General features: G+C 33.5%; 1 protein-coding gene across 3 annotated transcripts in view; it reads right to left on the bottom strand.

The window, feature by feature from the left end:
* Positions 1 to 12,497: 12,497 nt before the first annotated feature.
* Positions 12,498 to 15,704, bottom strand: part of LOC129981858 (proton channel OtopLc-like) — a 59,027-nt gene continuing 55,820 nt past the window's right edge. For all 3 annotated transcript variants that reach the window (XM_056092893.1, XM_056092892.1, XM_056092891.1), the window contains exon 7: positions 12,498 to 15,462. In XM_056092893.1, coding sequence (XP_055948868.1) covers positions 14,804 to 15,462 — 659 coding nt within the window. In that variant the 3' untranslated portion in view covers positions 12,498 to 14,803. The remainder of the gene's footprint in view (positions 15,463 to 15,704) is intronic.

Below are 15,704 nucleotides of genomic sequence, written 5' to 3'. Positions count from 1 at the left end.
TTTTCGATTAGCCATGGAATCGCCCTTGTCCGATTTCAAAATCATAATAAATAAATAAAAATGCACTTTGAGGAAACGAATATAAAAAAAAGATTTTTTTTTTATATTCTCATTTTTAATTCATTTAAAAATATTATAGTGAGAAGATTTCTTTCAAATTCAGTACCCTATATCTATTTTCTTATGGAGACGCCAAAATTTTACTAAATCAATCGATTAATTGCTAAAATTTTCGGTTAATTGTTAAAAATGCAAAATTTTTTAAAATTCTCTCACATGTGGAAGTGAAGAAAAGACATAAATCAATATATATATATATATCATGGGAAAAATTTCTAAAGTTATAAATTTTTTGAAAAATAATCATAAATATTGAATAATGATTTCGTTGGATACAAATAAAAGCCTTTATTGTATTAGATAATACAATGATAATAAACTTCAAATAAACATGGTATTAAAAATATTCTGAGGATCTTGTTAAGTGATATATAATCCAACAGTTTAAAAGCATAATTAATTTTTCAATATTTTATTAATAATTAATCCATTATAGAACTCAACATACAGTTCAACTCGACGTACCATTAGAGTAACAAAATCTTGATTCTCATCACCGAATTCAGGTCTTGCTGCACTTTAAAGTTTCGTTGAAAAGCTTCTCAAGTAATAATTTATTCTTTTTAAAGATTGCGATAACATTACCGTTGGGGAAACAACAGAATCAAGAATTAATTTTAAGAATTTCTCAGGAACATTGTGAGCTTTTTTTCCCCCTTGTTCAAGTACATGCGCAAATGGTCTGAAATGTATGCATTTTTCACTGAACTCTTTAGATAAACCAGTTTGATAGGTTCGCAAAAACAATTTGATTTCCGCTAATCTCAGCATCTTCCATGTCTCGTAACTCATAAAAAAATTATTAAATTTGAAATATACTACTTCTTTTGCACACATTTGATGTATTACGGAATCAGTTTTTTCCTCGTATAAAGGTTTGTTGCGTTGCGTTCTTGCATCGTATTTTTACAATTTACATGGTAAGCAGTAGACACATCCTTTTAGAATCGAATACATCATCCATCCTCTTTTTTTTTCTACTGTCCATTTTCTACCTCAAAAGGGACAGTACTTGCAAATCTAAAATATTCATAGGCAACAGGTTTGGATTGTGAAAAATTATATTTTTTACATCTGTCAAATGCTGTTGTATATTTCTTACAATATAACCTACAGCCTCGACATTCAGTAGACTTCATGTTCCAAGATCCGCTAAGTTAGTTTAATATCGGTTTCGTGGAAATTAGATCCATTCTTCATGAAATTTATCCGCATTTAAGTTGCTCATACTTTGAATGCGCATTAAAAAAAAACCCTTGACACATTGTCTTTGTTAATTTCAGATATTACTTCAAATTCTACTTTGTTACTGTTTTTATGTATTTCAAATTTTTCGGTAGTTGTGGCTAATGTAAAATGTCACTCGCATCTTGAATGTCACTCGCAGAAGTCCTCTTAATGCTAAGACTTTAATCAAGATTTCATTTTCTTTCGTGATCGCGGAATGGACCTTTTTGTATTCTTTCTTCGGTTTCCTTTTGTCGCGTTTCTTTTTCCTCTCTGGTATTTTATAAATTATTTTCGTATTAGTGCTTAATAAAATTTATAATGTATTACACGTTTCAACGGATGGGAATTATTCACTAAATTGCCGTTGACCCGATATGTAATCACAGCCATTATACTATGTATTATTAACCCTTTGCATTCGAATGGTGACTCATGGTCACCATTCAAGAAGGTGCTTCATTCTGACGTTTTATTTATTTATTTTTCAAATTTGTTGTTTTAAAAACGCCTACAGAATGGTAAAAAATTGTAGATTCATTTATCAAAGAAATTCGACTTAAAACAGTTATGTATATTTATTTTCAGAGCAATAAACAAATCTTCGCATTAGGTGAATAATTATGCATCGAATTACTTTTCCGAGTGCAATGGATAAATCATGATAAGAATCAACGAGTGGCGTATTTTAACAACTATTGATCATGAAATTTTGACCCTTTGAACTAGGAAAGATAATTCGATGCAAAATTACTCACATAATACAAGAGCTTGTTAATTGTTCCGAAAAATAAATTTACATAATTGTTTCAAAGTTGAATTTCCCCGAAAGGTTAATCTACATCTTTTTACAATTCTGTAGGGAGTTTTTACAATCTAAATCGAAAAACAAATAAATAAAACATCAAAATGATGCACCATCTTGATTGGTGAATGTGAGTCACCATCCGGGTGCAAAGGGTTAATAATCAATTTAATAATTAAATGAATTTAATGACACAAACAGAAACCTAACCACTAATACTTGGCAAAGTGTTAATAAAATTCTACATTTTTTTTATTCATAGAATTTGTATGCTTTTATGAATTTATTACCCCCCCCCCTTCAGTCCACGGACCCTGGACTGGGCAGCTCTCTAATTCCGCCCTGAAAATATATTATTTGAATATTATATAATTTTATATTATATATTATATTGAATATAGACGATAACATAACGTAAATTGATTGGAATATAATTATCTTTGGCTGGAAAAGTTGGCAAACATATGTTTTTAACTCTGATAATAGAGTGATTAGTGGCCTAAAGTTCTTTTTTTATAGACTAATCACCTATTTTTTTCACAGTAAAAAATTATTTTAAATACCAAAACACCACTTTGAACTTTCTTTTCTGAAAATGAATTAAATCGTTCTGAATTACTTAATATATTGAGAAAATTCAGATTTTATCTTCATTTCAAGTAAAATCAGTTGAGGTAATTAGAAACATAATTCTTCGACTTGAAATGAGGGTAGACTTATAATTTATATGATGAAATAATCTTGTTATAAAAGACTCATTCAGTAATAACTTCTTTTTAAAACTTAATTCATTAATTAACCAGTCTCAATTATAGAGACATTCATAATTACCTCGATATGTTCCTAATTACTTCAGAAACATGGAGTACTGTATTATGGAAAGTACCGAGAAATCATTTGGATTTTAATCGTAATAGTTTCAAAAGAATGCCGACTGCCCATTGCCTCCGAACTCACTTCAACATCCATTCCCACAGCCATACTATTACCCAAATACTGTTTTTTCAATAAAAATATAATTTTTTTCTTAAAATATCGCCTACAAACTATTGGAACTGTATAATATCTTGAATTTGAAATAATTTATAATCATTATATCCTCGATTTTGTAGGAGAATTCGGAAAATGATCCCTTTATGAAATCGGAAATCATTGAATGCTAAGAGATACAACAGGTATTAATAGAGCACAACTTGGCAGTTAGAAAAAGTAACGAATATAGTTTTAATTAAAGATAGAAATTTTTTCTATTAATTTTTAGACAAAAATGTATATCGTAATTATATTATTCTAGTTGTAACTGGACTGGAAGTTGATTTATGTTTTATATTCTGTTCGCTTATTCATTACGTGCTTTTAATTTAATCAAAGTTATTTAATATTGTCGACTGATACCATAAATATTTCGTATGAGTGGAATACATGTAAACTTGTATTGTAACAAATTTATTTATTATATTACAAAACATACGTACACGACTTCTTTATTTGTACCCTGTACAGTACACAATAACAAACTGATTCTTGCTAGAAAGTTCTTTATAATCTCTATGAATTCTGCAACCTTTTGGATTTAAATACTTAAATAATAAGGCAGTGAATTCGAACAAGACTCAGGCGGTTGAAAATCACTCTGCGCCATCATACAGAGTTTTAGTTTGTAGTTTTAATTTCAAAATTCTAAATTCCTGTCAAATTTCGGAAAAATTCTATCAAAAAAAAAAAAAAAAGTCAGCCTGTTCATTTCCCTATGTACATCCTGTGTTCCCTATGACCAATTTTAGAACAAATTCTCATTTTACAGACTATCTATGTCTTCCCTTCGTGCATTTGAACACGATTGCTCAAAGACGGGGCAATGTGGCTGAACAAATTTTAGAATGTGATATTTTGAACAAAATTGTAGACGTGCGTTTTGCATAAAATAAATCGACAGGTAGATTGTTACTTCACCAGTCCATTTGAATCAAACCCTCTAAATAAACATTTACTATGCGATCTTTATTTCTAAAATACATACCTGTGTGAGGGCGCTGCGGATGATTAGAACCAGAAAACGAACTGAAGGGAAGAGGGTGGAGAAGGAGGACGGCGGGAGAGACGGGACCGAGAGAAGGTTGTTGGAGGTTCGAAAGTTCTATGATGTTAACCTACTGAATTTTGTAAGAGTGTTCTTGTGTGTTATGTTTCGTCCTACGTCAATTAAATGTTGTCAAAAAATTTAAATATGGTGTCATGCCAATTATTTTCGTTTACATTTATTTACTAAAAGGGAAGTCTTTGCCTTATTAATTTTTCTGATGAGAAATAAGAATTAAAAAAGCTCGGCAGCGCCGACATCTTGGTGGCAGCGGTGGGATCTGGATTAATGAAGGTGTCTATTATCTTTTCTTTTAATCCAGAAGGAAATCGAGGTAACCCAACGAATCCAGGTATGTGATGAGGGAAGTTACGGCAGTAGCTAAAGGAACTCAGGTAAGCTAAATGTTTACTGATTTGGTGCGCATGTAAAGATATAGTTTTGTTCCGTCAGGAATATAATTTGTTGTATCACGCCAGTGATTTTGTTCCGTCAGGAATATAAGTTGTTGTATCACGCCAGTGATATCCAGATTTCTAACTTCTGCATGTTGTGTTACCTTCTAACATGGTTTTAATATATCTTTACAGCACAAATAAGTATTAATTATAGTTTATACTTTGTTCCGCCAGGAACTTTCCATTTTATTTGTTACGTCAGTGATAATACCGCGTCAGTGGTTACGATGATTAAATATAGTTTACGTCAGTAAAATAAAGAGAGTAAAAAAAAAAAAAAAGAAAGAAAGTTGATTATTGTACCTTTTAGAGAAATAAAACTAAAACATGCTGTGTTAAAAATTTATTTCTATCAAGAAATGAGCTGAACAATTGTTGACACTATCGTTTCGTTTTGAAAGGGTGAATGCTGTCGTAAATAATTGTATATCATTTTATAATAAATTCTTTATTTTTATTAGAATAAAACTGGTGTTCTTTTGATATATTTTTTTAAATATATAATAAAGTAATTGTTCCATAAACATTGCAACGAATTAATTCTTGGAAAATACAATAATAAGATCTACCAGTTTTTGTTTCACTTGTTTTGATATTTATGTTCTTTTTTCAGATATTCTGGACATTAAAGAATTTATTTTGATTGTTGTCTTAAATAAGTGATATGTTTAATTGAATTTATGCTTGATAATTCTGTATTCTAATAAATAAGTGATATGTTTAATTGAATTTTGTGCTTTATAATTCTGTATTTTAGTTGAAAAATAATTACCAGTAACACTTTCGTTTCGATTCCGAACGAAAGATATTTTAAAAATAATTCTTTTCTGATTGATATACGTATTTCCGGTGTTCCGGATAAATCATTCTTGTTTTATGAATCCTGTTGACGGCAGTTAAAAAAAAAAAGAAAACAAGAAATAAGTAAAAGGAAAGAGTAGATTTATGGGGTTTTTTTATGATCTAATTTATGCCATTTGTTTTTTTTTATGAAAAGGATATTTCTTAGAATTAATACTATTTGCTGTTATTCGGGAAAGCATTCTAATACTCTCTTCATTTTATGATTGTTTATGTACTAAATTCTTTCAGTTATTGTTTCGTAACATTTGACTATAGCTCAAATAAATAATTCTGGTTTAATATTTTAATATGAATGATCTTTATTAATGGATGATTTATTACTTTTGCATTTTCTTTTTTTATTGATATAAGTATAAAGGGAGTGTTGTATTAGAGATTATATTTTATTGTTGTGAAATAGAACGACAACAAAAGTTGTTAAAAGTTAATTTGTGTTACATTCTAAGAAGTTTGTCGCAAGTGCATAAACCATTTTATGTTTAATATTTTAAGAAATGTTTTCGAATAAAACAGAAATTGTTTGGAACATGTACTTGCATTTTAGATTGTTAAAATAAGTTTTATGAAATTAAAAATTATCAAGATAATATTGTTAGCAATTATTATTATTTTACTTTATTTTCATTTGAGTATTTTTTTTTTCAATATAGTAAAGAGTATCTCCGCAGTAACAGAATTCTTGTTGCGCGTTTTTAAAACAACAACAAAAAAGTATTTGTATAATTTAAAAGAAACAGGGTAAATTTCTATTTTCGGGTCAGAATTATTATTTAATAATGGCGTTTTTGGCAAAGGGTATCAAGTGTGATCTTATAGTGTTTTCAACTGAAATGGGGGAGGAACCGAAATCTGATATGACAGTATATGGGCTAAAAACATTAATTACTGGCAGTCAGGTATATGAAGAAGAATTTGTCAAAACTTTACTAGAAACAATAATCTCTACAAGAAAGGAACAAGAATTAAAATTGCAGATGGAAGCAACAAAGAAAGAGAATGAGTTGAAATTGCAGATGGAAGCAACAAAGAAAGAGAATGAGTTGAAATTGCAGATGGAAGCAATAAAGAAAGAGAATGAGTTGAAATTGCAGATGGAGATGGGAGCAAGAAAGCGAGAGATGGAATTTGAATTGGAAAAGAAAAAAATAGAAGCAGGAATGGCTGCATCTAATGCTAGTTCAGCTAGTGGTGGACAATTTCATATCAATCCGCATATTGAAATTTCCAAGTTCATGCCAAAATTCGACGAAAAAGAATGTGACATTGTCTTATATATGTCATTGTTTGAGAGACAAGTCAAGAGGTTGAAAATTGATGAGGAAAACTGGGTGTCATGTTTAATACCTCTCATGCCTGCAGAGATAGTGGAACTGATCGCAAGAATTCCAGAAGAAGAATTTTTTAATTTTGAACATGTGAAGGAAATCCTGATGAAGAAGTTTAAATTGAATGCTGAAGGTTTTCGGCAGAAATTTGTTCAGCACCAAAGAAATCCAGAGAAGAGTTGGAAAGATTTCATTTATGAAGTTACAAATTACTTTCAAGGCTGGATAAGTGCTTTGAATGTCACAGATTTGGAGGGACTGAAAGATTTGAACATTACGGATCAAGTAAAGAAGAGAGTTCCACAAGAGATTCGTGACCATTTTGTTGACGTGTGGGGGACATTAGTCAAATCCCAAGATTTAGCAGACAAGCTAGACGAGTACGAGTGTATTCGAAAAACTTATCGGAGACCATCGAATCCAAATCCCAAGGCACATCAACAAGTAAATGTTAGAAATAACGCCTTTAGCCGTGATAACAGAGACTATAATAATAGTCCTAAACAGATGAAGCAAGATAAAGGTTTCACACGGATAGATACGAACCGAAAAACCGTCCAAAGTTTACCTGCTATTTCTGTGGAGTGGATGGTCACGTAAAGAAGTTCTGTCCCAAACTTTTAAAGACGAACTCAGATCAAGATAGTAGAAGAAAGGCAAATGTTCACAGAACTGTCGTGGACCCAGAACCGGTAACTAAGGAAACGGCAGTAGTGGCTAAAGTGATGTCTCACAGACGACCTTCTCTTGATAAAGGTCTTTGTAATCTAGAAAAGATACGTATAAGTGTGAGTGGAAAGCCTGCAACAGCTTTAATTGATTCTGGTACTGAAATAACTGTAGTCAGAAGAGATATATTGACTGATTTTCCTGTTGAAGATAAGACTTCAATTTATATAAAAGGCATTTTTGGTCCAGCAGAGAAATGTTCTCTTGTCAATATTCCAATGGGTGTCATCGTTGGCAAAGACGGGAACATGATTCACCAAGAAGTGCAGTGTGCAGTTGCTCCTACTCTGGTGGATGATTTACTGTTGCCCCCAGAAATAAGGGACAAGTTGCAGGGTGTTCAAGAAAATTATTTCGTTGATATTTCCAAAAAGGACACAGAACTGAAGACAATTCAAGATAGAGAAATCGTCGATGAAACAAGTGATGACAACCCAGTCTTGGAAAGTGAAGAAATAAGGGCATTTTCTGTGGAAAATTCAGAAAAGAATGTTAAAGAACTATCAAGGTCGGACGAATTTCTTAAAGATCAAGTGGGTTGTCCAGATTTGGAATATGCTAGAAAATGTGCAAATGAAAAGTCCGGAGGATATTATTTCCATAATAAATTTTTGTTTCACAAAGAAAAAGTTTTAGGGGAGTCCGTTGCTCAGCTAGTTTTGCCTAAGAAGCGTAGACTTGAAGTTCTAAATTTAGCTCACTGTTCGGTATTTGGAAGTCACATGGGCGCAAGAAAAACTGCTGAAAGAATAAGGTATTCTTTTTACTGGCATGGAATATCCAAAGATGTCAGAGCTTTTTGTCAACAATGCAAAGTTTGTCAGTTGACAAGGCGAATAAATCAAAAGGACAGAGTACCAATTACTCCTGTGGCAAGACCAGAATTGCCGTTCCAAGTGGTAAACATCGACATCATTGGACCTATAGATCCGCCGAGTGCAAAAGGTCACAGATATATATTATGTCTAGTTGACCAACACACGAGATGGGCTGAGGCAGTACCACTGACCAGTTTAACTGCCAAAGCTACATGTGAAGCACTGTTAACCATCTTCATGCGGACAGGTGTGCCTAATATAATAGCATCAGACAATAGGACTAATTTCAATGCTAGTTTGACACAAGAGTTTGAAAAAAGAATGGGATCCAGCCCAAGATTTTCGACACCATTGCATCCAGAGTCAAATGGCTGGTAGAAAGATTTAATCAGACGTTAAAGCACATGCTACATCATGTCATTTTGGAAGAGCCACGTACATGGCATACAAAAATACCATTCATTTTGTGGGCCTATCGAGAAGTCCCCAACAGCACGACCGGCGTAGCACCTTTTCAGTTGTTATATGGACGAAAACCAGAAGGACCTTTATCTATTCTGAGGAACACTTGGGTGGCAGATGAAGAGGGTTTGCAGTTGGATACTACTCCAGTACCTCTTTACATGGAAAAGCTTAAGAAGCAGCTAGAAGACGCAGCTGAGAAAGCAAAATTGATTTCAACAGTACAGCAAGAAAGAATGGCTCATTATTACAATTTGAGATCTACGAAGAAAGTCTTTAATCCAGGAGACAAGGTAATTGTTCTATTACCTGATTCTGCCATCAAGCTTTTAGCTAGATGGCAAGGTCCATGTACCATCGAATCACGAAAGAATGAACATTCATTTTTAGTGAAGATGCCTGATGGTAGTCTGAGGCATGTGGATCAAAATAAAATGAGAGAATTTATTGCTAGCTCCGGAAGTGTGAACGTCATATTTGAAGGGGAAGAAGAATTTGGTGACATCGAAAATAATCCATTGAAAGAAGACTCCTTTTGGCAGGAAGTAAAATCCGTAGCCTCACCTGACTTATCAACTACGCAGCAAACGAAATTGGAGACATTATTAAAAGAATTTGAACCCTTATTCAAAAGACCAGTGCAACCAGTTGCAATCGGGGAGCACGTGATTGAACTTTTGCCCAATATTACTAGACGGAAACCGCATTTCTACAGTGTTCCAATGTCTTATAGAGCAGAGGTGGACAGACAAGTGAAAGAACTGTTGGACTTACACTTGATTGAACCTTCGAATGCAGACATTACATATCCTATAGTATGTGTGGCAAAGAAGGACGCATCCATTCGAATGTGTATTGACTATAGAGCCCTTAATGCTGTAACAAAAGCTCCTAATTACCCCATGAAAGATACACAAGAATTAGTTTTTACTGCGGGGATGGCTCAATGGTTATCTTGTCTAGATTTACTAAAGGGATATTACCAAATTAAAATGAATGATGAGAACAAAATTTTAACAGCTTTTTCCACTCATAACGGAGTATATCAGTGGAAGGTTATGCCTGTTGGTCTATCGGGAGCATCGGGTACATTCCAAAAAATAATGAATAGTGTTCTTCGAAACCATTCTAGTTATGCTCAAGCTTACATTGACGATATAATAGTGTACTCCAAAACATGGAGCGAACATTTAATTCATCTGAGAAAGGTATTGCAGGAATTAGAAAAGACAGGGTTTTCTGTAAAATTTAAAAAATGCACTTTCGCGGCCCGAGAACTACAATTTTTAGGCCATAAGATAGGAGGAGGTAAGCATGCACCAGACGAGGAGAAAATTGCGGCAATAAAACGACTAGAAAGGCCAAAGACGAAAAAGGAAGTAAGATCTGTGTTAGGACTAATGGGGTTTTATCGATCATATATTCCTAATTATGCGGAAATTGCAACCCCTATAACTGAACTAACCAAATGAAAAAAATCAGGAGATGTAAATTGGGGAAAACGCGAAGAATTGTTTTTTAGATTGAAGAAAGCTTTATGTGAGGCGACAGCGTTAAATGCCCCTGATTTTGGTAAACCTTTCGAAATTCACTCAGACGCTTCTGACTATGCAGTTGGTTGTTGTCTAACCCAAAAAGATGGAAAGGGAAATTATAAACTCATCGCATTTGTAAGCCAAAAATTTAACAAAACTCAAAAAAATTGGTCAACCATTGAAAAGGAAGCTTATGCTATTTTGTTTGGATTTAAAAAATTTGATAAATGGTTGCATGGAACTACGGTAGAAATCGTAACTGATCATAATCCATTAAAATACTTAATTGAAAAAACTCCAAAAAGCCCTAAATTAACTATGTGGGCATTGGCTTTGCAACGATGGAGTTACAAAATTACTCATCGTCCTGGAATCTTAAATAAAGACGCTGATGCTTTATCTCGTCTACAAACTAAACATTAGCTCTTTTTCTTGTTAAAATTAGTTCTCAGTATCCATTGTGTTAATGTATGTTTTGTTCAGTTTTTATTTCAATATATGTACGCTATATTCTTATTGTGTTTAATTGTTTTCAATATATGTATTCATTTTTATTTAATATGTGTATGCTATGTTCATATTTCGTTTAATTATTTTTCATATATATATATATTCGGAGCTTTCATTGTTATTTCAATATGTGGATGAGATGTTCTTATTTCGTTTAGTTATTTTTCCTTATATGTTATTAACTTTGTCCAAAGGAATCAGAGAAAAACTTTTGCCGTTTGAAGACCAGTTTTTCTCTTAGGGGCAGCGTGTGAGGGCGCTGCGGATGATTAGAACCAGAAAACGAACTGAAGGGAAGAGGGTGCAGAAGGAGGACGGTGGGAGAGACGGGGCCGAGAGAAGGTTGTTGGAGGTTCGGAAGTTCTATGATGTTAATGTACTGAATTTTGTAAGAGTGTTCTTGTGTGTTATGTTTCGTCCTACGTCAATTAAATGTTGTGAAAAAATTTAAATATGGTGTCATGCCAATTATTTTCGTTTACATTTATTTACTAAAAGGGCAGTCTTTGCCTTATTAATTTTTCTGATGAGAAATAAGAATTAAAAAAGCTCGGCAGCGCCGACAACCTGCATCCAACTTAGGTTATAGTCGATCAAAAGAAAAAAGTTCTCAACTTCTTTTTTATTCTTTTCATTCTGCTAAAATTGTCAAGTCAGAAGGAGCATATTAAGCGAGCACATGAAAAATCGAGGACAAAGAGCTCCCGCTGTTTGAATAAGAATAAAATGCTTGTTTATCTCGAACGGCATCAAAAATACAATTAATGGCAAAAATTATGGTGATATATTGACAGAATGGAATCGAAAAGCAAGCAAGACGACATCATAATTCGAACTCGATAGTCCAGCTTTTATGGGTTCCTAAAAACTTTGATGAACCTCTTGAATTGAAAACTTCTAATTAGATGCCACATTTTATTTTGGATATTATATTGTTCTGCTCATCCGTCTGGTGTCGGAAAGAACAACAGAGATATTGAAGTTTTTCTTATAATATCAAAAATTCTGCACTTTATGGTACACATCTTTGGGATACACCGGAAGCTAAAACGACGGCACCGCCTGCTCACTTTTTAGGGCATCTCTTTCAACCCACCAGCGTAATAAAGTCTTAAGTAGCGTTCACACGAAGCCAACTATTGCGCGCAGTGGGAAGTCGCACCTACTTCAGGAGCATCACGTGATCCCTCTGGAAAAATGACAAATGGCTTTTTCTCCTCCGAAGAACTATTTGCTACTGTCCCATTGCGGTCACATGATCTTTTTGACGTAGGCTTGACCTTCTATTGTCTACGCCTCGTGTGAACGCCGCTTTAGAGGGTGGAGTTCGAAATAGTAACACTGCTCCGGTTTTCGGTTCAGTAATTGGAAATCTCTCAGACGATGAAAGCAATCTTTCCCCATATTGCCAAAATGAGAAATGACTGAATGCATCAGTTTCATTCCACTGATTAAGGTAACGAATGTTACAGCAATCTTTGTAATTTTTTTTAATGAAAACAAGACAAAAAATATAAATATATTCAATTATCTTTATTTAAATAAAATACGATACAATGCAGATATTGGTCAATAAAATTATATTAAATACGCACAATTTGTTTATTGAACTACGTCTATAGTTGCAGTTGATGATTTTGATAATTTAAGTTACTTATTTCACATCGAATAAACGTGAGTATGGAAGTACTATTTATGGCAGGCACCGGAATGAGAACCCCTTACGACCCGTTTTTCTACAATGACCGTAAACATGAGACACATTCACAGGACAGTTTCAGTCCCAGGAGTTCTAGTTACTGGGAGTTAGGTATATGACATGAATTGAATTATGTTATTGATTCGCCATTATTCTCTGGAATATTATTCTAAGTAAAAATTCGAAAAGCTAATTCTTCAGAATCCATTTGTTAAGAAATGCACTCATTTCTCTTTCTCTTTTTTTCTTAATCTTCGCGCTACCTACTTTCAGGTGAAAAATGGGATTGTAGAGAATTTTTAAAAAGAGATTTTAAATTCTGAGAATTTTTTGAAATTAAATTGAGAATTTTGGGAAAAAATTAATTAAAAAAAACCAGGATACCTTGTCACAGATTAAAAACTTCATAATAACATTAGAAATCAGTTTCCCGTCAATCGTTTTCGAATTTTTGGATGATTAGGTGTTTTTGAATTGAATGCATTGCATAGCAATCAAGTTTTCATGTAAATCTCTTAAAAATTATTCATTGACCCAAAGCACTCTGTACGCAAAATGCAGATATATTTTACGAACGAAAACTATTGGTACGCAAATAAATAAAATAATAATATGCAATGTTTTGTTTTGAATCGAATGAATCAAATAAAAAATAAAATTATAAATTACATTATAACAAGGTGTTAATAGACGTGCAATGGGTTATTTGCACAGCCACTTTTTTCCACTGTAATAGGGAACGGAATTACATATATTCCATCAATGAATCGTTTATACGAGAGAATAAGTTATCTTTCAATGTTATGTGGAAATGCGTGTTAAGACGTTAGTGTTACGCTTTGAAGTAACAGACAGCGGTCATAGAGAATGCTAAGCATTGCTGCTGTGATAGCATTTGGGACTTGCTACGGAGAATTAGGACCAGACCAGTAACTGAACCTGAATTCTCGACAGCTGGCAACACTGAAATTCATGAAAACAAAGGATGCGTTCAGACGAACCAGCACCTTTGTATGCTTCGCCTTGAGTTAGTGAAATACTATCGGTGGTTCCTAGCAAGACGATTCTAAAATGTAAAATTGTAGAAAGTTGAACCTTTATAGGGCAGGACAAATCAGATTTCATAAAATGGCGTTTATTTTAAACCATTTAAATGTCCTGAAGATCACATATTACGAAACGCAGTTGGTCTAAGCAGTACCGGAATGCTTGCTTCATGATAATGTAGAGAGACGCTTATCGGAATAATCTTTTTTAAAATTTTATGAAAGGAATGCGATAAATAATTAAAGATAAATAATTTTGTGTATAATTTTGCATTTTTAGCACCGCTCAAACTACAAAAACTATAGAAGAAAATATAAAATTTTCTGCTATTTAACAATCCTTTTTTGGCATTACTCATACTATTTTAAAAAATCATATTGACAAAGAAATTTATGTTCAGTAAAATCTTTATCTTAAAGAGGTACTGTAAAAAAATCAGATTCATTTTTTCAATGAATTTTGCGCTAATATGTAATTTACGTATGCAAGACTAGTGGAATTAGAAGATCACTGATGGCATCAGGTGCAAATATATCACAGATTACTACTATCACTAAAATTTTGGTTGTTGGATATGGAATCAATTCATGCTCCAATGATTAGGCAAAAATGCGCTACGCCGTTTCAAATTTAGAAAGTTTTATCCATCTTGCCTTTGCGGTATGTAACATTAATGATATATTTTCTGTTGTATAACATTATTTTTACACTGAATAACTTTGTGCAAAATGTAAATACAGCAATATCATATAATGCAAAATGCTAGATGACAGATGCGTGAGGTCATACATTGTAATATTATATAAAATATGCAGCTATTTTTATCTTGCGAATGAGTCGTCTCATGAATTGATTCCATAAAATTGGGTGCCACTCAATTTGGATTATGTATCACAGAAATTAGAACATTTCTAAAAGCTTAAATTTAATTCAAAGTGCAGGTAATTCTGGAAGTTTGGGCCAGTATCACCGAACTCTGTAACTAGTGTCTCAAGAAACTCGGCTTGAATTCTCTAGTAAGCAGAATCTCAGTACTAAGCAAAACTCGTGCCACTACAAGCACTGTTCTTAGGTCACTGAATCTACTAGTCTCTTCTGGTTATTTTTCTTTGTCAGCAAAGAGTCTAAGCTGCCACGTTTTTGTAAGAATTCTTCCAGACCTCTGCAAATGTGATAGAAGAATGGAATCTGTAGAAAATGCTCAGAGGTAATGTCGCTCTGACAATAACAGTCCACGCCATGAAGCCATAGAATCCCAGTTGTACTGGACTGGCTTCAGCTTTCTGCATCTCAAATGTGTAAATAATCCATAAAGTAAGATTCCCCATCATAAGAAAAGCCACCACTTGTCTTCCGGGTTTAGTTTGGTCGTGTTCTGGCAGATAAGTGGTCCTGCAGGTAATTTCGGCCACAAACAACGATTGCAGCGTGACTTGTACAATAGTCAAGCAACTAGTGACCATCACTAATAAGTTCGGTACGTAGTCCTTCGGCGATAGCGTTCCCGCAATGATTCCAAACATGGCGTACACATATAAGCCGTAAGCAGCCACCGTCAGAAGTATGTCCCTTAGATGGTCTGTCCTGTCTGCCTGGAATTTCAATCTCTGGATCCTGAAGAAGCCTATTCCGATCGTGAAGAGAGTGAGAACCATGATAGCAGAGTGGGAGACGTCGCTGAGGAAAATGGCCAGCAAGCTGTAGTGCTCGTTCTCGATCAGCACGAAGAATACGATGAGGCAGATGGTCGCGATGACTAAGACGAGAAGACCGAAGAACAAACCTGCCAATAAGGAAAGGAATGTTTAGGTTTACTTTTGTATATGGCCTATGACATATTTGTTGTTCACCGGTTCGGCGAAAAGCATAAATGTTATCTATTTTAATAAGAGATCTCTACAAAAAAATTGAGATGTATACCTATTACACCGGAAAATTTAAAAAAATAAAAATAGACATTATTAAATAGGTGACTAAGAGAGGGGGGATCTTTTCGATATTTTCATGGTTATCTAATCATTTATT

The sequence above is a fragment of the Argiope bruennichi genome, chromosome 8, assembly GCF_947563725.1.
Source record: "Argiope bruennichi chromosome 8, qqArgBrue1.1, whole genome shotgun sequence".
Taxonomy (NCBI): domain Eukaryota; kingdom Metazoa; phylum Arthropoda; class Arachnida; order Araneae; family Araneidae; genus Argiope; species Argiope bruennichi.
Note: the sequence above shows the minus strand (reverse complement) of the source record. Positions and strands in the feature narration are given on the sequence as shown.